The sequence below is a fragment of the Tigriopus californicus genome, chromosome 9 (assembly GCF_007210705.1).
Source record: "Tigriopus californicus strain San Diego chromosome 9, Tcal_SD_v2.1, whole genome shotgun sequence".
Taxonomy (NCBI): Eukaryota; Metazoa; Arthropoda; class Copepoda; order Harpacticoida; family Harpacticidae; genus Tigriopus; species Tigriopus californicus.
In genome coordinates this window covers 7,214,614-7,235,969 of record NC_081448.1, presented here as the reverse complement: position 1 = coordinate 7,235,969, position 21,356 = coordinate 7,214,614, and the positions used below count along the sequence as shown (strand labels likewise).

The 21,356-nt window shown below is 39.3% G+C and overlaps 2 protein-coding genes across 4 annotated transcripts in view; one reads left to right on the top strand and one right to left on the bottom strand.

The window, feature by feature from the left end:
- The window catches only part of LOC131886112 (probable NADH dehydrogenase [ubiquinone] 1 alpha subcomplex subunit 12), a 78,336-nt gene extending 66,509 nt beyond the window's left edge, over positions 1 to 11,827 (bottom strand). The window contains exons 1-2 of the mRNA XM_059234353.1: positions 11,493 to 11,827; positions 4,773 to 4,855 (exon numbers count right to left, since the gene is read on the bottom strand). Of these exons, the coding sequence (XP_059090336.1) occupies positions 4,773 to 4,855; positions 11,493 to 11,593 (184 nt within the window). The 5' untranslated portion in view covers positions 11,594 to 11,827. The remainder of the gene's footprint in view (positions 1 to 4,772; positions 4,856 to 11,492) is intronic.
- Positions 11,828 to 12,420: 593 nt separating this feature from the next.
- On the top strand, positions 12,421 to 19,960 carry LOC131887154 (ethanolamine-phosphate phospho-lyase-like). 3 transcript variants are annotated; one of them, XM_059235685.1, is made up of 5 exons: positions 12,480 to 12,869; positions 12,931 to 13,063; positions 16,421 to 16,517; positions 16,599 to 16,862; positions 18,192 to 19,960. In XM_059235685.1, exons 4-5 carry the CDS (start codon positions 16,841 to 16,843, stop codon positions 19,667 to 19,669), a joined length of 1,500 nt encoding a protein of 499 aa, XP_059091668.1. In that variant the 5' UTR covers positions 12,480 to 12,869; positions 12,931 to 13,063; positions 16,421 to 16,517; positions 16,599 to 16,840; the 3' UTR covers positions 19,670 to 19,960. The 3 variants fall into 3 exon arrangements, with proteins under 3 accessions (XP_059091669.1, XP_059091668.1, XP_059091670.1); XM_059235686.1 differs by lacking the exon at positions 12,931 to 13,063 and having other exon boundaries at positions 12,421 to 12,572; XM_059235687.1 differs by lacking the exons at positions 12,480 to 12,869; positions 12,931 to 13,063; positions 16,421 to 16,517; positions 16,599 to 16,862 and adding an exon at positions 17,774 to 17,991.
- Positions 19,961 to 21,356: the final 1,396 nt, after the last annotated feature.

The window sequence follows — 21,356 nt, the reverse complement described above, 5'->3', positions numbered from 1 at the left end:
CAAGTCACTGCATGGATATTCGTGGATAGAGGATGGAACGTTTTTTGCCGTCTAACTTCTCACACTTTCAATGACAAATTATCATTGCTTAAATGGAAGCTGGGAAAAGCTCCTCTCTCACTAAGCCTGCCATAATGATGCTTGGCCACACGTTTGGTATAGAACGTGATTCATCTACCGCCTCTTGAAAGCCCTACATGTACGTGGATCATCCACATTCAAATGAAGCACGAAGACACCCTTGTCTTGGTTCAAGGTCTTTATCTAGTAGCAGGAAAAGTCCAAAGCCCAAAATGTTGTACACGCAGACGAATCTCAGTACGAGACGGGTAACAAGTCAAAAAGTAAAATGATTGAATCGTCCATACACACGCACTGGGTCTAAATGTAGGGAAGAAATAGATTCCAGATAACATCACGCATTGTGGTAGTAGTCTCTTTGGTATATCAGATGAAGAGTTCTTGGAGGAAGAAAAAGAAAGGAGGTTGGTGATTATTGATCCCCACTACGCTTGGACCGACTCGAGAACTGTTCCGAGGGGAAAGAAAACGTTTGGCAAGGTAAATGTCATTTCCAGAGCAATGATTGCTAATGTGACTGACGAGTAATAAAAAAGATATGCTTCAAAGACAAATCTCACGCAAAAATTGAGGACTATAAAAATATGAAACACAGTGTAGTAGTTATATGCTGATCATCTCCTTTTTCAGCATTATCTATCGTCTTAAACATGAACTCAATCATTCACATACAGTCTGGTTTACTAAAATAGAGACTAGGGTTTTGAGTTATTTTTCACGATATGTTTACTTTTGCTAGACACTACAGAAACAAGAAAGATGAGTAAGAGCTTCGACTCGAAATGTTATTTTACGACTTTTTTTTACTTATTCAATCTTCATGACTATGAAGGTGATGCTGGCAGGCAAATTAAGGTCCATTCTGTGGGATCGTCCGTATATATTGCAAGACCATTCGAGGGGAAGAAATAATGATTTATATCGATCACAATTGTCTCCCCACCCCTCACAAGATGTTGCATGCTCTTGTTTTTTTCTAGAACGTTCAGAAATAGTTGTCCTGTCCTCTCCTTGACAAAATGGGATATGTATTATTTGTGCAGAAACTCAAGAACAAAAATGCATTATGTTGCTAATTAAAACAAAGTGGCTTGACAATATCCAGTCTTATTTTAACACTTGTGCACCTTTTTCTACCTCAAAAAGTGGAATCTCGTTATAATGAAAACCCCGTCAAAGAGAAAATATTTCTGGATCTCAGAAATTTCACTATGACGGGGTTTTACTGTAATTAAACTCGACCAAAGCTTTTTTCTCATGCGCCTGATTATCCTGGGGTCATATTCAAAAGTTCAGGAATCTTGACACTTTCCTTTTCAGTCTGGCTTCAAATTGAGGCTGGATGTTTTTGTATGGTTCTGTGAAGGAGAATTGAGGTGGAGGCGTCATTTTTTTATATTTAAACTCACAAGGGGTATAGCTTACTTCCATCAAATTACTATTTTTACGAATGCCGAACCAATCACGAGTAATGGATGGAGCGTCAAAGTGGCGGCAGATTTAAATTGCCTACCTAGTATGTCGGGTAATGCAGTTGCAGATTAGCCTTATGCTACAAACAGCCGGTTAAATAAATGTAGAAAAAATGAGAAAAGCCTGAATTGCTAGAAAGACATGGGTTCCTCAATCTTTAGAACTGAAGATGTTACTGATAATGTATCATCAAAGATTTGAGGCAAAGAAATTCATTTTGAGCAAGGAATTTGTTGCAGGAAATCCTTTGGGCATGTCTAAGAGGCTAAACCCCCCATGTCTTTTAAATTGACTCGAAAATCTCCTAATAAATTCATCATTTTTACGGCTAAAGAAAATCTTTTTGAACTGAAATATTGGATGAGGTAGAAGCCATCTTCTATAATCTCTTCTTTATCAGAAGGTTGCTTCTAGAGGTCTAAACCTCGTGGCAAGTGAACTTTCCACATCTTAGAGAAGGATGAGCTCAGGTCGTCTAGGAATAAAGGATTGACTGAATTCTTCCCATAAGCTTAAAAGCACGAACCCAGCAACAGTATGAGTAATAGTAGCAACCAAGAAACCCGACAGGTTCCACCTTGGAAAGTTGAGATCGCTATAGCAGAAAGGCTTTAAAATGTCTGACAGGGCGGAATAGAGCCAAGAGAGAGCAGCCAAATTTAAAACGGCAAAGACGTAAAAGAGGCTCAAGCACGTGGAACATGGAAAGCTCTCTGGTCTGGGCCCAAAGCATGACTCCATGGGTCTCATTTGTACGACAATGGTGGGGCACAAAGGAACATCAACATCTGATACAGACTTTGGGTAGCTCATTAATAAGAAAGACTCGTCTTTGTTCCAAAGCAAGTAGACATCCTTAAGTCCATACTTCATCCCCAACAATACTGGCTTGATGTCTCTAGAAAAGCGGTTACATTTCCAAGCTGTAGGCCAACTCGTTGATGCATTTTCAGGTTATCAAAGGAGGAGTAAAAGAAATGCCAATCGCTTTAGAACCAAGACTAATAGTGGGTTTTGTGGTGGTTCCTTTTTTTCTCGTTTTTCTTCTAGTTTACTCTCTATGTTCAATCATGACTGTACTCAATATGCACTTTAGGGAGTGCTCGAGTCGTCAGATCAATAAGCAATAATTGGAAACTCAAGCCGAGCACTTTCAATAAGAATATTTTCTTAACCCAGTTTTCGCGAACTCTGGAGCGAGCAATGTGCTGAATCTGTGCAAGCCAACTGTTTGATTATTTTTAGGATGACTGCGGTTGAGATTTTGGAAATGGCAATGGTGGAAATTTTTCTTAACCTCAAACCAAAAAAACTCGAGCAGCCATTAGTCTTATGGCATACCCTATAATTAGGATGCATTTAAGAAGGAGTTAGCCTCTACTCACTTACATTATTTGGTCAAAGGGCCTGTAGGGAAGATATGTGCTTACATCTACAAAGGGACAAGCACTTTGAATAATGAGTTCTTTTCCAGGAGAAAGGGACTCGTTAGGGAATCCACGGCCCAAGCTTACTTTCCTCGGACTTCTAAAGCACGCTTTTTTACATGGTCGTGATTGCTTATCCCGTGGAAGACGTCTTAGATCTTTGAGCACTGCACTTGGAACATGGCTACATCAGAGAAAGACAGTATTTTTGAAGCTCATGGAGACTTTCCATTCGTGGAAAGCTCTCAATCTGAACAGTTTAAGGCACACTTCTGGATTTCGATTGACTATTCGACTGATTACCAAAATATGTTTAACTGAACGTTCCAAAAAACCAAGAGCATCCACCACCTTGTGAGGGGAGGGGAGGCAATTCTGATCGATATCAATAATTATTTCTTCCCCACTAAAAGTCTACTTTGATCAAGAAAAACTGATCTAAAACCTGATTGATATTCAGAAGTCATTCTTACGAGAATGAATAGTTGCCGAGCCATACGATATAACTGAGCAAAACAAATCTGAGTACTAAAAAAATTCCGGAGTCTTTAAGCACAATCATGAGCTCAAATTGTCGTGTGAGGAAGGGGAGACATGACGCTATGGCGCTTGAGATTAATCATCATTCTTGCTATTGGCAGGGCTAACGATTGACCTCTCTTTCTGCGGCGCCCTCGTGGCTTCTCCTTTGAGCCGCGAATCTTCATCAATTTGATACAATGGGGACTGACTGGCCTCTAGCCCATACTCATGGATGGATAAGGCTCCATTTGGTTCCTGGTATGCCTTCTCTCATATGCCCATCTTTGAGGCTCATGAATAAGTTAGTTCATGGATAAAAGATGGCCATGGGCAAGGATTTACATAGGGCTTGTTCAGGGATTGTATTGTGCGCATTCGATGTTTTCAACTGAATAATCCATCTAAAATACGTCACGTGGCTCCAGCAACTCATCTATTCTAGGATCTTGATTTAGATTGGTTGCATTTTTTTTTGTGCGGACTTCCTTACCGCTACCGGGATTGGAATCCCAGTAGTTCAAGACGAGAAGATTATTTATTTTACTTGACTTTTATTTATATATATTATTTGATCGACCAACGAATTGGAGTTGGCTGATCTGGCTAATCCTTGAATATAAGGTTGATCCGGAATTTTAGTCAAAAACTTGTCCAAGTCTGACTTAAATCTTGCTACTGGATCAACCCCTACATAAGCCTACGAATATTTGAGGGCAGCAAATTGAACAATGAAGGAGCCCGAGAAAGAAGAGAGTTGGACTTCATTGTTTTAACTAGCCTGGATTCTCGAGGGCTTGAAAGTACTCTGAAAACGCACATTAAGCCTCTACGGTCACTACAATTGACCCTAAATCCTGGGTTGGGACAAAGCTCATGAATGCTTTTGAAAACGTACAATATCAGATACCTTTCGTACCTTCTCTGATACTGCTAACAATCCCAACCGTTCTAACCTCTCCCAATATGAGAGCTCTCTCATATCTTCAATGTTCCTAGTAAAACATCTTTGGACCTGCTCGAGCTTTTGCAAACCTGCTGAACTAATTGGAGCCCAAATGGGAGAGGCATATTCAAGATGCGGCTGAAGAATCGACTTGTACAGAATTAGCATCGTGACATCTGGACTTAAACGTGCGAAATGACCATGATCCATGAGAAAGTAAGTTTTCAAGTGAGAAGGACACGACTTCGTACTGTTCAGAGCCAATGCAAATGTTCGACTCTTCAATCGTTAAATCTTTTATATCTTCTTCGACAAAATCGACTTACCATAAAAGTACGTCGGATTTTCATAGTATTTATTTCCGTAGCGATCTTCGCCCACCAGAGTTCCAATTTTCAAGTCATCCGTCCTGAAATTGAATACTGGATTAATAATGAACTCATGGACGAAAGGACATTTCTCTATGGTCATTAGACATCTCATGTCCGAATTGTTGATTAGGAAATTTAGCTCAAACTCTCGGGAAGTGCACGGAATTTCAATTATAGAAGAAGAAAAACTTATTGCAAAAAGTACGACTCATTGGTGTGTACGTGATTGTTAAAACAGTGAATTTAATATTTTGGTGGTTGAGGGCCTATTCTGGGTTCAAGGATCGCCATTTGAGGCGAATATCAACTAGAAAACAGGGTTTGCGTAGGGTGGGAGCGGACCTGGGATCGAACTCATAAACCCGAGTTCAACTCAGTCACGCGTTAGTCAACTGCGCTAGAATAGTCTAATCATCTGTCCTATTAGAATAATTGCACTATAATCAGATCCACCAATTTCAATTTGTGATAGAATCATAAGTATGTGTTTAGTGCTACTGAGGATTACATTCCCAGTAGTTCAACTGAAAGGGTTACCGGTTTCTACGATTCATACACATAAACGCGTACCCCAATGCTTTACTTGCACTTTGATAGTCGTTGAGGTATGAACCATGAATCGACACAAAACTAAATTTAAGTACTCACGCAGATCTCGAACAGACTAGCTGACTTGCAGTTTCTGAACATGAACTCCAACAATTTGTTCACTTAAGCTGGATTCTTCGATGATTCGCTTACCCTTGTCGTCTCACCAGTGAGACGACTGCCACAGTGGTTCATAAGCTTTTTTGAAGGCTAACAGAAATATCCAAACAAATCTCGGGAACTATTTGGCATGTGAGCCTTTAATCTGAGCCAGAATTCAATAAATCAATCTAGATCAAATTGTTCCTTAGGACTCTGCGAGGTAGACAACTGGAAAAGATGGATTCGATGGTTTTTTTCAAAACTTGATCAGGCTTTTTGACCACCATGACGAAACGGGTGAGAATAGAGGAGAGGAGACGACTATATCCAAGAATCGAGCTTTAGACTTGCTTTTGGTTCAAGATAATTTTGCCACTAATTTGACAGCATTTCTGCTAAAAGATTCTTGACTTGTCTCAACTTGCGACAGGCTCACGAGCCATCACCCACCTTGTTTCCCCAATCAGATTTCGCCAATTATATTGGTGTGAGCATCTCGCCCGACAAATTTGAATTTATATCAAAATATTTCTTTCAAGCCTTTCTTTGTTGACCCTATTGATCATGTTAAAATGGAGATACCGTAAAACAGATCTAAAATTGGTATCTCGCCAGAAACGCCAGGTGGTCAAAAATGTTGGACACTGATTAGATTTCGCAAATCATGTGTGTCCATGCATTGTTGGCAGGGCATTAGTCGTTCCTCAACAAAAGTAACGAATTACAATTACAATTACTTTGGTCAAAAATAGTAATTCGTTACACAATCATTACTCAAAAAAAACTTGGTACGGCGTTACTCGTTACTTTTCCTAAAATTTAGATGACCAATATTTTATGGTTTTCCCCATACTACTCTAAAGAAATTGGGTTTTTTGCTTCAAGCAGTCCTAACGCGGAACATCCGAAGACTTTGTCAACATTTTTCAATAATGAGCATTGGCATTTAATCAAGGCATAATTGTTCAAAATGTATTGTATCGTAATGCTTTGAGGAGTCGAGATCGGGACCCTGGATAGGGTTATGATTGTTGAAGGTTTGAAACAATGTCGCAAGTCATGAGTAGGAAATTCATAAGTAAAGAAAGATAATTTTTTAGGTTAAATTATCTTTTAAACTATTTCGGTCATTTTGGGGCAAAAAAACCTTTTTCACAAATTTTAACCTTGAAATAACCTAAAACCGATGGTTTTGTCATGTTAAGGCGAACTTTAGGGGAAATATTGAGTGAAAAGAAATTCAGGGCTACCTTTGCTCTGTCTGATAATGTTTGTCCCCTTTGGAAATAGAAGTCAACAGTGTTGAGGTTATAAGCAAAACCAAAACCAAGGACCTGCTGATAACTGACAAGAGGCCGGGGAAAGTGATGAGCCTCTCGGTGTTCATCATCAAACCAAAATATATTTAGAGTAGAGAACTTTATGCAACAGACCAAACCAAGGGCAAAGATTTGGGATTACGAGAGTCAGTCTTTAGATGGCCAAAAGCCAGAGGGTTACCAATCTCCTTTCGACTAAAATTGGATCATTCATAGTTTAATGTTTGGTTTTTCAAGAGTCTTTTCAAGGCAAATTTGAGACTCTATATGCCGATGGTGTGGGGAAGGATTAGAAGGCGCAAAGAGTGCTTAATTTCTCTCCACCTTGAACAGAATATTCCATATGATGGCCTTAACAAACTATTTCCCCCTAAAAAACAAAGATGATAACACTTATATGCACCACGTATTTGTTGTTACCATTTTAAATGAATTCCTTTATGTTGATCATCTCTTCCTAAAAATGTGCGCGTGTATTGATTGGCATTGCTAGGTAACTGAGGGTGCATTTCTTTTTTTCTATGAATATTGTATTAAATTGCTTTAGATTATGACACATTGATGGTATTGGTATGAGAGACCAGTCATCTATTTTGTCCCGGACCATGATTTCAAGAAGTTTTTTCACTGAGGAGTCTTCATAGAAATTTACATTTTTTCTTGATGTAAAGACAAGACTCACTCAAAAGAGCAAGAATACCTTGAAAAGCAATAATCAATCAAATCTAACCTTGAAATCCACCATTATACTTGAATAACTGACAAATAAAAACCTTTTTTAACTGTTTTATAACTTATTTTGACTGATTTATTGATGACTTGACTTAAAAATAAGCGTTTTGACCAAAATAACAAACTATTTTTCAGACCCTTAGTCAGAATGGAAAAAACAGTATGAGACATTGTCAAGCCGGTAAAGCTTCCCTGTTAGAAGCCTTTGCCATGGGTCGTGAAAATGTGAAGGCTTTGGAAATTTGATGCATAATGCTCAAGCCAAAGAAGGATTTCCTCTCCTTGACAATATTAAAACTGAATTAGGTCTTCAGTCCAACGGAATTTGATTGAGACGATGTAAAGAACAAATTAGCAATTTCAACTAGATTTTTAAACCAGGAACACCCTCAGAGTAGTTAAGAACAAGGACAATTTTCAACCCTTTCATTGTTCATAATATGCAAAATGGAAATAGCAAAAAATTAACATTTTTTGTTGAGCCTTTAGTTGTCACGAGATAAACGAAAAAAGGCCATTCTGGAAGCTGAAAAAGGAACGAGTAACGTGTAATTCTTTTAGTTTTGGGGTCGTTACAATTAATTTTTTTTTAAATGTAATAGAATTACAGTTCTTTTTTCGAAAAAAGAACGAATTACTGTAATTTCGTTACTAACGCCCTGATTATTGGTACTTTGGGACACCCAGAGATATGGATTGGGGAAATTGATCAAAGTGGTATAAACAGGATTGACGGTTTGGCCTGGGGTCGGGCATAGAAGTCAGACGAGAAAGCCATAGAGCAGATTTGGAGGGATTTGGTCCGGAAAAGTATTGGAACAACGAAACCTATTTCACAGGTTTGTACAAGCTCATCATCCGCGTCAACACCGGCAAAGAGAGTAGACAAATGTTTGGAGGGCGGATACAGCGCTCCTCAGAAACTTGTGATATGCAATTCTTGATTTCGCATATTGTTTCCAACTATCCTGTGTTTGGTGACCTCAGTTCCTGTTGGCAAGGGCTGAACCGAGCTCGCAGAGCTTCGTTTTCGGGAGAGTGAGAACGAGAAAAGAGAGAAATGGACTGAAGTTTTAATTGTAATATTTTTCAGATAATTTTTCGAAACTATAAGGAAATTAATTAAATGGGAATCATTAAGCTTAGGTAAACTCTGATTTTCTTTCAACTTCCATGAGTCCATGATCCGAATATTTGAATAGCGAAGGTGGCATATTTTCAACCACAAAAAAAAGGAAAATAATGCCTGTCTTGTCGGCAGGGTCTAAAAGAACCCATAAGTTCTCTTGTCAAGCAAATGTAACCAAAGACAATATTGCCTAAAGAAAACTAATTGAAAGTATCCGGAAAAAGAAAAATAACCATTTGATCGATGTTTTCCCCTGGAATGATCTGATTGAGCGAGTGAAACACGAATTCCATTAGTTACCCCTTGAAATAATTTTCGTGGTTTAATCCAGGTGTTGTCTATGGAGCCAAGGATTCAAATTGGCTTAATAATGGCTCAGCATTTCGGTGACCTTATTACGATGGGAAAGAAAGAAATATATGTTGTGTTAATTAGGAATGATTTCTGTCATGTCTTGGCCGGACCTGAAGTCCAAGCCTAAACTACGTACAATGGAAGCATCAGTTGGCCACAATGTTATAGATCATGTTTAATTTAATGTTTTCAATTATACGCCCAAAAATTGTTCATACCGCTATTGTCTCGAGCTCCCCTTAATCCAAGTATTTGCACTCTTAAAGAGATTTGGACCGTTTCTCATTTTTTAGCGAGGGCGGAATAAACCCATGGTCGTATTTGAAACCAATCCACTTCAGGCTCATTGGCCCTTCAGGATAAATTGTTTCTCCGGGTACTATTCACATTAGAATGGACTTTTTATCGGTGAATAAATTGTCTTAAGATGACACAAATGACAAGAAGTTTAAGTGAATGAAAGTATCCTTTGAAAAGTGGAGAAAACTTATGCCACTTTTGGGACTATCTTAGGGGATCTATGTTTTCTCGTACTTGACGCTCCCCAGTAACTATAGGCCAATTTCTCACACTTCATATGTTGCGACTATTACAAAGGTGTTCGTTCGAGAAAATCATGAAGAGATTTGTAGTAAGGGAGATGGTTGTAGCGCAATTGATTAACGCGCGACCGAGCTATGCTCGGGTTCATAGGTTCGATCCTAGGTCTCCCCTCCCCCCTGCAGTGGATCATCGCCTCGAATGGCGGACCCTGAACCCTAAATAGGACAGTATATATGTAAAATTGAACAGATTGTAAGAACTATTGTGATCCAATGAGAAAAATAATCTTGCAATAAAGACTTACATATTAAAAAAAGTATTGTGGAATTTTTGTAGAATTTCTTGATATCCATGAAGTCATTCCTCCTCACCAGCATGGGTTCCGAGCACATTTTAGCACGGTTAACCAAACTGATTGAGCATAAAGAGCAGATCATTGAGGAACTGAGTCAGTTGATGTTGTCTACGTTGAATTTGTCAAGGCCTTTGATAAAGTTGATTATGGCCTTTTGTTCAATAGACTTCATGACATTGGGATCCAAAGCAGTTTTCGAATGGCTAAGATGATTTATTCATAATAAGGAAGTAAATAGTAAAAGTTGAAGGGTCACAAAGTGACATATATGATGTCAAGTCTGGTGTCCCGCAGGGTTCAATTTTAGGGCCTCTCCTTTTTTATAACATTCATTGCCCCGCGTCAAAAAAAATAATGGTGCTGCCAATCTTTCTTTTAATGCTGACGATACGAAGTTGGCTTCTGGTAGTAGTGGCCAAGATTCCAGTAGCCTTGCAAAAGACCTAGATCGAATCTACTCGTGTTTTACTGAGAGTAATATGGCCTTGAGCGGAATGACCTTTGGGTCGACGCCTATTAACAATCCACTCATAGATAATGGAGGTAAAGATATTGAGCAGGGCTTATCTATGAAAGATCTGGGTGCATATAAAAATGTAAAAAAATGGAAAGTTCAATGAGCATATCCAGCAGATGGGGGGTAAAGCTTTTCAAACGTGTGTTTAGATACATCGGACATTTAGGTCCAGAGATAGTATGACAATGCTAACTCTGTACAAGTCGATTGTTCAAACTCTTTTTAAATATGCTTCACCCTTTTGAACTCAAATGAGTTCAGCAGGTTTGTAAAAGGTCGAACGAGTGCAAAAAGGTTTCACTAGGACCATTGAGGGAATGAGAGAGCTCACGTATTGGAAGAGGCTACAAAAGGTTGGGACTGTACAGTGTTTAGAGAAGGTTCGAAGGGTATCTGATACTGTACGTTTTCAAATGCATCCATGAGCTTTGTGGCAACCCAGAATTTAGGGGCAATTTTAGCGAACGTAGAGGCTTGATGTGCGTTTCGAGAGTACCTTCAAGCCCTCAAGAATCCAGGCTAGTCCACTTCTCTTCTTTCTCGGGCTCCTTCATTGTTTAATTTGCTTCCCTCTAATATTCGTAGGGAATACGTAGGCCTTGTTGATCTGGTAGCATCTTTCAAGTCAGACTTGGACCAATTTTTAGATAGCCTTCAAGATCAACCCTACATTCAAGGTCTAGCTCGATCTGCCAACTCAAATTCGTTGGGTAGACCTATTATCATATGAAATACAAAATTAACGAAAGATTCAATAGTACTGGGGATTATATTCTTTATAGCTGTTAAGAATGCCCGTGAAAAACTATGAACCATGAAAACTAGAAGCTAGGAACCAAACCCAAAATAGGAAAGATCTTGAAGGAACGGCATGTTTTTACCCCCTGCAAAACGCCTGTTGAGAATTGCTACCAACTTGACCAGCGAGTAAGGTTGGTTCTGAGAAATGTTGGTCCAATTTGATTGGGGGAGTTAGGGCCTCTGCCATTAAATACTAATTTCCAATCCTTGAGTAACTCATAGGCCCCTAAATCACCTGTAGAGGGTCTTCAAGGAGTTCCAGAGGCCACCGTTGTGGCGAATGATGGCTTGTAGGCGACCCACCTTATCCAAGCCCAAGAATTTTCCAAGAGACATGGTGCTATTGATTGTAGCCTACTAACACTATTGCTGATGTCGACGATGGATATATACAAACACAAGCGATGCGCACTAGTACTTCTTCAATGTATCTTCCGTATTGAACGTTGAAATGGCGAGTTAGAGTCCAAGAAATGGAGATCAGCAACTGACACAACACGAACTGCACTCTTAAATCTCAAGAAGGATGGATGAACTTTCTTGTTGACAATTTGAGCTCTAAACAGCAGTCAAGACCTAAATCAGCTGTGTGTTGTCGTTGGAGGAACGGTAAAGAGCGTAGGAAATCGGTCAACGGAACGAAATGTGATCATAATAAGCAACCTACAATAATTCATATGGAGCAATTTGAACCTCAGCTCTAATACTAAGTTCAGAATTCGGATCTAATGATGAGTTTTGACTGTTTTAGGTTTTAATATTGGCACTAGAGTCTTTAAAGGAAGCAAAAAATTCACCTGGGTAATCAGCCTTGGACCAGCTAACTCTGAATTTTAAACTCCATCTAATTTTCATGGATTCACTCTAAGGTATGGTCAGGGTGTCACAAACTCAGGGAAAGAATGGATTCACTGACAATTTGGAAGTTTATGGGTTCCACAAGTTGACGATTGCTACCCTTTGAATCGATGTCCTTTTTACATTATAATCAACACTAAGTCTGTACTTTCCCCCCACCAACTAATCACACAGAAATTTTCAGACGCTTATCCGCGTAAAAGTTCTCCCATTTATAAGATCCACTCCCACCTACTTTTTAGCAGAGACCCACGCCAACCTTCGGAGAGTCATTGGCTGGGCTTTAACATCTGAATCTTATCTCCGACCCTTTCAAATTGTCTTCTACGACGTGAAATACGTTTTGATGGGAGTTCATTTTGAAACGAGCGTTGATCTTGTAAAGGAAATGCCAGTTACCGTAAAACGTCTTCTTCTCAGATCTGAAAAGGGTGAAGAAGAGTGAGTTGATACGGAAGTATGTACTTAGTGGCAATTAGTCATTAAACATTGCTTGAAAGGGGCTAGCTTTCCGGCTTACCCAAAAGACATGTACATTTGAGATATCGTTAGTTTCAACCATTTCCAAAACCAATGAAACTCTCCACTTCAGAGGCGTTCACAGATAACAGTAATGCGGCAAAGGACAAGAAAACAATCCAAAAAAGTGCTCAATCATGACGAACTTCTAGGTCAGACTGGAATCCGAGGTTGCAAATCTTGACAACGAAAAGGCGCTTTTTCTATAAAAACGAGTCCAATCGAACATTTTTAGGTTAATCAGTTCTTTGACGCCAAACCCAACTGGATTCTCCTAACATATTTCTTTTTTGCAGGCTTCCTTACCGCTCCGGAGAATGAAATCCCTGCACCTGTAGATGAAAACTTTGATATTTATCTTTCACTTTATACTGATATTTTTTTTTTCGGGATTTACCTCGCTGATGGACGGAAGCGGTAAAACACGCGGTAATTGCTAGTTTGCTACCTTTACCCAGTGATGCCTTTACTAAAGTCTCAAAAGACTGAATTGAATCTGCTCACGCACCGGGTGTCGCAAAAAGATAAGACCTTGGCCCGATTTTAATTTTGCGTCTCATACTTGTCATAATAATTGTTTTTCTTAGTAGATTTTAGAAGAAAACATCAATCCGCCAAAATTTTCCGCTAAGAATTGGCAAAAGGGTCTAATTTTACGCCACTATTCACCCGATTCCGCCAAAATCACGAGCAATCCGATACATTTTTATTCAAACATCATAATCTTGTTTTCAATATTTTGGTTTTTTATTTTAAATATACTATTTGATGAGTCTGGAATAGATTCCTTTCTAAAAGACTTGAGTACTTAAAAGTTTTCTATTTTTTCTTTAGATTTGGTCAAAAACGACCTTTACTAGTGCTTTCATGATGATTTCATTAGCCTTGTTAAGGTTCGCAAAAACAGGATGAGTCTTTGGTCAGACTCGGTAAGTCCGGTAAAAAGTCTGAAAATCAAAGGACTCACCCCAGCGCCCGCTTTTTTTATTTATCTTCATTGAATCGCATAGCCTTGACTCCCAAGCACCATCCCTGATGAGGCTTGCTGATCAGTTTCTCGCTTGTTCTGTACCTAAAATATTCGTGGGGTCATCACTCTGCAGTGAAATTGGGACAATTTAGGACCAAGCCGTCAGCCACATGCTGGCGGCACGTAGTAACTAGTCCATGGATTGAGGTGGTCATAATGGAACAGTTTTGCAATTAAAACAATTTACTTGGCGTTTTCATAAATTGGTTCAAGCACTGGTCACTAACATTTTGTGGATTGTCATAGAGATTTTACAGATCGTCATGCTTTCTTGTCTCTATTCAACGTAATTGCTCAAGTTGAGTGCGAAATCCGCCAAAATTAACCAAATGTGGACCCCAAATCCGCCAACCATCCATCCAGATATTTTCCCGCCCTGACGCCAAATTTGGTACCACTGCATGAGCTCCTTTGACCGCAACATAGCGCTCTAGACGCGAGTAAAAAACCGGCAGACGTTCGGCAAGAAGACTAGATCCAGGGTCCTCCAGACTCGGTATAAATTGGCTATCATCTCTTTCAAATACTTGGCGCGGACCTAGCAAGCCGGTTGGTTCATATACGGCCAAATTCATTAGTTTAGGGCCCCAATTCTGGGCTTGAGGAGGGGCACATGTTCTAGACTGTGTAAAACAAACCGGATTTGTAGCTGACTTGTGGTCCGGAGCGCAGTGATAATACGGCTCGGGAACAGGTAATGCAGTTTACCCTCAACTTGGTTGATAATAGAGGCACCATCCACTTCTTCGTGGTCTGTGCATCCCAAATCCTGAATGATACGTGCAACAATTGTCCGGATTGATCTGGCAGATGCGGCAACCTATTGGAGGCACCTCACAGTTTTTAAGGAAATATGTCACTTAACAGCAGTTCCGACTCCGGGAGGGGGGCCTCACTGTCCACGGGCAATCACTTGGTTTGCTTCCATTGACATCTTGTCCAGATTTTAGGCATGCTTAACTCCAAATTATGGGCTGGCGCTAATTATGTATTGAGCAAGCTCAACCTCACCGCCTGGCATTTGACCCGTGGAGAGGAAGGCACCAGTATCACGATTTTTGTTCTTGGCAGCAAAATGTAAGTCGCAGTAACAGAAAATTGTTTTTAATTTGAAGTCGGAAGTCATAGCCTTCTATTGATGTGTGGAAACACAATGTCACAAGGCCACGTGATCCCGAAAGCCGTGTTTGAAAAATCGGGCCAATCTTTTTGGAAACCGGGACATCATTATTTTGGGCGCTTTCACGTTTTGCCTTTCGATTAGCTCAATGAATTGAGTTTTGTGATTGCCTTCTTTCGTTGTTATATCATAAGGGTTGAACATCTTCATTGATTTTTTAAACTTCAACTCTTTTCTACGTTTGTCCTCATCAATTTAAGTTCTCAAAATTATGCATAAAAAAGGCCTCAAGATGCAAAACAAGCCCAGGATTCAAATAAAGAGGCAAATAAACTTCAAAGATGATTTATGTTGTTAAGGCATACTGAGGTATCTTAAGCAATTTGTTAAGTTGGACACAAATATTCTAAAAACAGTATGCTCTGATTCCATTCCAGTGGATCAGCACCTGAAGAGTAATCAAAGACTAAACTTCCATAAGAACCACAGATATTGTCAATAGAACAGCTTTGACCACGGTTTTGAAAATAACATTTGCAAAAATAGGAAACTTGAAACGAGCAAATAAATTGACGAATTATAACCTTTCATTTCAATAGTACTGGTAATTACATTCCCTGTAGCGGTTAGAAAAGCCCGTGAAAAAACTAACCAAAAATAAGAACAAAAATGAGTCCAAAACAAAGTATCTTAATGAGTGAAATTGTGGCTGTTTACAAAAATGCAATGTTAGGTGATCAGTTACTTTTAAGTATGAATGACTTGAAACTGATTTAAATTCCTTAACAAAAAGCTATTAAGCAAAAAAAGTTCATGAGACATCCCGAAACTGATCATGACGTCATCATCTTCTCCCGCTTCAATGTCCCCATTGTTTTATTATATTTTTTAGCATTGCCCATCTTTTTTAATAAACTGTCAAAATCGCAGTTTTTTCATAAATTTGCCTTTTTTTGTTTTCCAATTAATGGCCGAATTGCCAACTGGAACGGGAATACATATTCTCTTGCCTGAAATGCTTTAGGAAGAGCGGAATTTCGATGACATTTTGATATGATTCTCGACAAATTTGTGTTGAGCATTTCAATTATCTTCAACCAGAGGTTTGCTAATCTGGCAATAAGAAAGAAAAAGCCATTGAGAACACGAAAGAGAAAGCCATTGAAAACATAGGTACGGTTCATCTGATAGGTAACGTCCAATTCCCGTTTCAAAATAACGCTTTGTCTGGGTCTGTGGGTCTAGCTTTGATGCACTATTCTCATTTGGCAATATCTTTCAAATAGTGTTTGGAGGCCTAAAAACTGATGATAACCATGACTCATGAGTATGGGGGGCCGCAAAAAATGCGGAAACAACTATATCTCGTACATCCTTAGAAACAAGAAACCCTGAGGAGACTAAAAAGGTGCAAGAAGAATAACCTAAATGTACTAACAAAAGACTAAAAGTGAAAGAAAAGGAGCAAATGAAATCACCAAAGAAGACAAATTGCAATCTACTGTTCAAAATAATCTTTATGATAATACCAATTTGATGGGTGGCACTTTTAAAAGCCCAGTTTTGTCCCAATTTCGAACAAAATTGACCGGAATTGTTTTGCATAATGGTTCCCCTCCCTTTTCTTTTCTTCCAGCAATAAATCTGGACCATCAATCGAATTGAAGAAGCAATGGATTTTTCTCTTTTCAAAAGAGATAAATTTGTTAGCCACAGGAAGGAAAGCAAATTTGGTACGTTTTGGGGGTTACTTGACTATTTTAATGCCTTGCTTAGCTTGTCTTTGATATTTTTCATATCTTTTGCCTTGGCAGGTACATGGTTGACAAGTAATTGAGGTCGAGTGGCTTCCAAAGCCAGATCATTGTCATTTCTACTTATCTTGAAAAAGAGGATTCATTTTCCCTCCCCTACAGATCATTGTTTTCACTCGTTTCCCGAGCATGGTGTGCCGCTCTTGACAATGATGAGGTGAATTATAGTGGCTCTAGGGTGAACTACTTTTAGCCTTCAGAATTTAATGATTTTTTAGTGGACTCCCTCACTGCTACTGGGTATGGGATCCCCGGCAGTTCAAGGTAATAAAGTTTTAAACCATATTTGATTTAGCTTTCAATTAATACAACATCTGATTCACCAACAAATTAGAGTTGTCGGATCTGGCTAACATTGAATGTAAGGTTGATCAGGAATTTTGGTCAAGAACTTGTCCAAGCCCGAGTGGTCCAAGCAATAAACAATAAAGTCTGACTTAAATCCTGCTACAGGAGCAAAACCTACAAATTCCATACGAATATTTGAGCGCAGCAAATTGAAAATTGAGAGAGTCCGAGAAAGAAGAGATTATATACTTTTTCACATAAAAGAGGAATGTTTTTCGAACGTAAAGCGTGCATATGTAGGTTCACTTGTTGTAACGATTTTGAGTGTCATTAACTTAGAAAAAAAGTTGAAACCTAAAACAAAGTTTGTTTGTTTTTAAGCTTAGTCAGTTCGTTCACCCAATGAAATACAAAATTTCATGATTCATGAATTCAAAACTCCGATGGGTTGTTTCAACGCCAATTTTTATCATAGATGTCAAGAAAAAAAGCTTATTCACATCTGGAATTCTGAGTTACCTGTGGTTAAGCATGAGACGCTAAATTGGTACAGCATTTTTTTTAAAATCTGCAATAGCTTTTCAATTGTATGATTTAGTTCACTTCAAAAGATATATTCAAATAAACAAGTATAAAATGTCTTTTAAATGCATTCTTAACAAAAGTGTTACATTCTAGTCCACGAAACTGAGGGGATGGAATTGTTGCTCTGATGATGGGTTACCATTTATTCTCTCGGAGTCGACGGGAACGGCGGTCTTCGTCATTCGTGATTTATTTGAGAGAGCAAAAAATGAGGCGGCATTCAATGTGTGAAGTACGTATTTCCCCTTCCAATGGTTCCTACCAATTTATCTATCCGCCCGTTACAACCTGCAAAGAGGTGGCTTTGACGAGACGATTAATATTCCAGAGCGTCTCTCAACCGAATTTTATCTGTGACTGGATCACTTCCAATTCTTCAGTCCTAGCAGAGACTGTAAGGACAAAGAGATCAGTGGTTTGCTCAAGAAAAAACGTTACATCCTACAATTGAATACGCCCGCCTGCCATAGTTCGGCAACTTTAGTTTATTCAATATATTAAAATCGTATCATGCTCCCAGGTAATGTTGGTTCAACATGATTGAAAAATGTGTCTTTAAATCTAACATTCAATTGAAAATTAACCCAAGTGCAGTTTCTAAGACGTATTTCAATTTGAAATCTATTGAAGGGTTAGGAACCTGGAACTTTATATTTCATTTATTAAAGAAACTTATCTTTGTAGTTTGTAGTATGAAGGGTTTTGTTTTTGCTTTTTCAGAACCAATGGACTCAACCACACCGATCAGTGGCCACTGCTCAGTCAATGTCGTGAACGTGGAAGAGGATCCCAGTTTCGTGATTCCCCCCTCGCCCAGTCCAACCACCATTAAAGCGTCGACTTCCCATGAATCGCCACGATCACCCGGACTCAGATCCGTTGACATTCGAAAGGCTTCGTTTGGCAGCGGCAAAGGTTGTGTCATTCAGTCCACTTCCGGTGTGCAATACATTGACTGCGTGAGTAAGGATGTTCTCTTGGGCCACGCCAACTTGAAGATCATGGAAACCACCAATCAACAGACCTTGAGTAGCAATGTGGGCCTCCTGCACACCAATACGGCTGAGCTAACACGCCGACTAGTGTCGCTCCTCCCTGCCCCCTTGACGGCTTGTTTCTTCGTCAATTCGTATTCCGAGGCCAATGACCTGGCCTTGACCATGGCAGCGTGTTACACGGGCTCAGAGGAGGTGATTTGTCTGGAAAAAGCCGACCATGGAAAGACCTCGACCTGCCTCAAGATATCTCGGGACCGATCCCCTCACTTTGGCAAATGCAGAGTGCTCAATACCGTGCCCATTCCAGATTCGTATCGCGGCAAGATTCGGGAAGGGGAATTTCCCGTGGATGACATTGGTTGGATGTATTCAGGCGATGTCAAAGAGGTTTGCCACAACATTGTCTCTGAGAGCCGAAAAGTGGGTGCCTTCATTTGTGAACCCATCATTCATCAAGCCGGGCACATTTCATTGCCCGATCGCTACCTAACTGAGGTCTATCGATGCGTTCAATCTCACCAAGGGATCTTAATTTCCGACGAGACCTACTCTGGCTTGGGTCGAACAGGTGATTTCACTTGGGGGTTTCAAAAATACGATGTCATCCCTGATATCGTCACAATTGGCAAAGGCCTAGCTAATGGCCATCCATTGGCTGCAGTTGTTACCAGCAAGGAAATTGCCAAAAAGATCACGTCCATCGTCTCCTACTACAACTTTCTAGGCGATCCCATTAGCTGTGCTATAGCTCTTTCCGTCTTGGAGCAATTGGACGAGACCAAAGTCCTGGAAAACGTTCGCAAAGTTGGAAAGTACTTGCTATTGAAGCTCTCTCAATTTTCCGAGCGTTTTGATTTCGTAGGTCAAGTTCGAGGCCAAGGTTTGTCTCTCGCCCTCGATCTCGTTCACTCAGATTCAAGGGAACCTAATACGGTGGCGGCTCAATTCGTCCGACAAAAAATGTTCGAGAGGCAAGTGGTGGTTGAGCTGTCGGGATTTCATCGAAGTATCATTGGTTTATCCCCTCCGCTAGTTTTAACGATGCAAGAGGCAATGAGCGTGGCCCTAAAAATGTCTGAGGTCTTACAAGAAGCTGAAAAAGTGTTTGGAAGGAAACGGCAAAAAAGCGACGACGAGAACACTGATGACTGCTTTCCTAAAGGACATATTTCCAATCATCCCAAACGAATGAGGCGATAAAAGTGGCTACTTAGGTACGTGATCTCACCGTCGAGCCAGTGGAAGGAAGCTCAGAAGAACGTTTAAGGAAAGCTAGTGAGCAAATAGAGCAATCACCAGATAAAAATCGACCTTCTTGAAACATGATTTGTTGTTATTCGTCCAAAAATAATGAGTATTTGAATCATGCCACACGTCAAACATAGAGTTAGTTGAATTGCTTACAACTGTCTACACTTAAAGTACAATATTTCACACGAAAAATATTCAATGTGATGGAAAGGTCCATTTTTCATAATAAAATACAGGTTTGAGGTCAAAGTCAAAGAGTACGTTTAGTGCATAAAACGTCAGCCTTCAATTTCTACGTATCGGCTAAAGTATTGGCAAATGGCTCATTCCTACGTTCATTGCTTTATGTGCTTTTACCTCAGTTTAAAAACTCAAACGCCCGAAAATGTTAAAGGCTAGAAATTTCAAAAACTTTTTGATATAAGTTAGGAGCAACGCTTAGTTACCAGTTGAAGAGAACTTAGGGTTCGATCTATTATGTCACTCTTGAGGTACATGAGGAGGATCAATTTTCATCCGTTTTAGATCCAAAATGATATCTCAACTCAAATGCTCAGAAAATTATTACAGAATTTCCAAATTACAAAAGTAATGGATAATTTTCTCCTTCAAGCATCCCTTCAAAGTAACAAGAAATTCCATATAAAATCACTTAAAAGACTCTTAAAATGTAAATTTTAGAGAATATTTTTCCAAAACATCAAAATTATACTCATTTAACATTTGGTTGAATTCTAAAGAAATTGGATAAACTCTTGCAGATTTGTGTTGTTCTCGACGACTGTAGACAACCAGTGCATTTCTGAGGAGTGATATTTTCTTGAATTTTCATTAATAGTTTAACTTAATGTATATTGGAAATTAAAAAGAAAACGCGTTTCAAAAACCTTCTTTGTTTCGGCTTTTGAGAGCGCACATCATGGAGTGTATCATGATTTGCATTCACATAATAATTATCATTTTCTTTTCACAAAATATTTTAACAGCGCTTTAGGCATGAAAAGTTTTTATTTGAGGACCAGATGAGTTGTTAGAGCAATTTTCTACATAGTATCAGAGAGGGTTTGATTCTTCTCCCCGTTCTTTCTCCAAANTGAAAAGTTTTTATTTGAGGACCAGATGAGTTGTTAGAGCAATTTTCTACATAGTATCAGAGAGGGTTTGATTCTTCTCCCCGTTCTTTCTCCAAAGAAAACTTCTAGACATCCACAGACGGAGAACCAATCTAACACAAACTTTTAAACTCACTATCAGAAAAAAAGATTGTTATAGCCTTCTTCGCTGGCCCTGCGAGGCTCAACCCTCCCACCATAGTGCTACTCATAACACTTTCAATTTTTTTCGAAAAGACAAAACCGAAAAACCGAAACGGAAAAGGGCACTTTTTCGGTATTTCGAAAAAAATAAATAAAAGTCTAGTGTTGATTATACTGTAAAAAAGACATGGATTCAAAGCGTAGCAATCATCAACTTGTGGAACCCATAAACTTTTCAAACCTGGTGCCATAGTTCCGTAGTTCTACTCATTTCTAGTTGACTTAGATATGGAAGACCATTTCATCTCTTCCTAAAATTGTCTTGTTTACAATTGTGCTACATGCCACCACCAAAAGCACCCGGCAATAGACATTTTTTC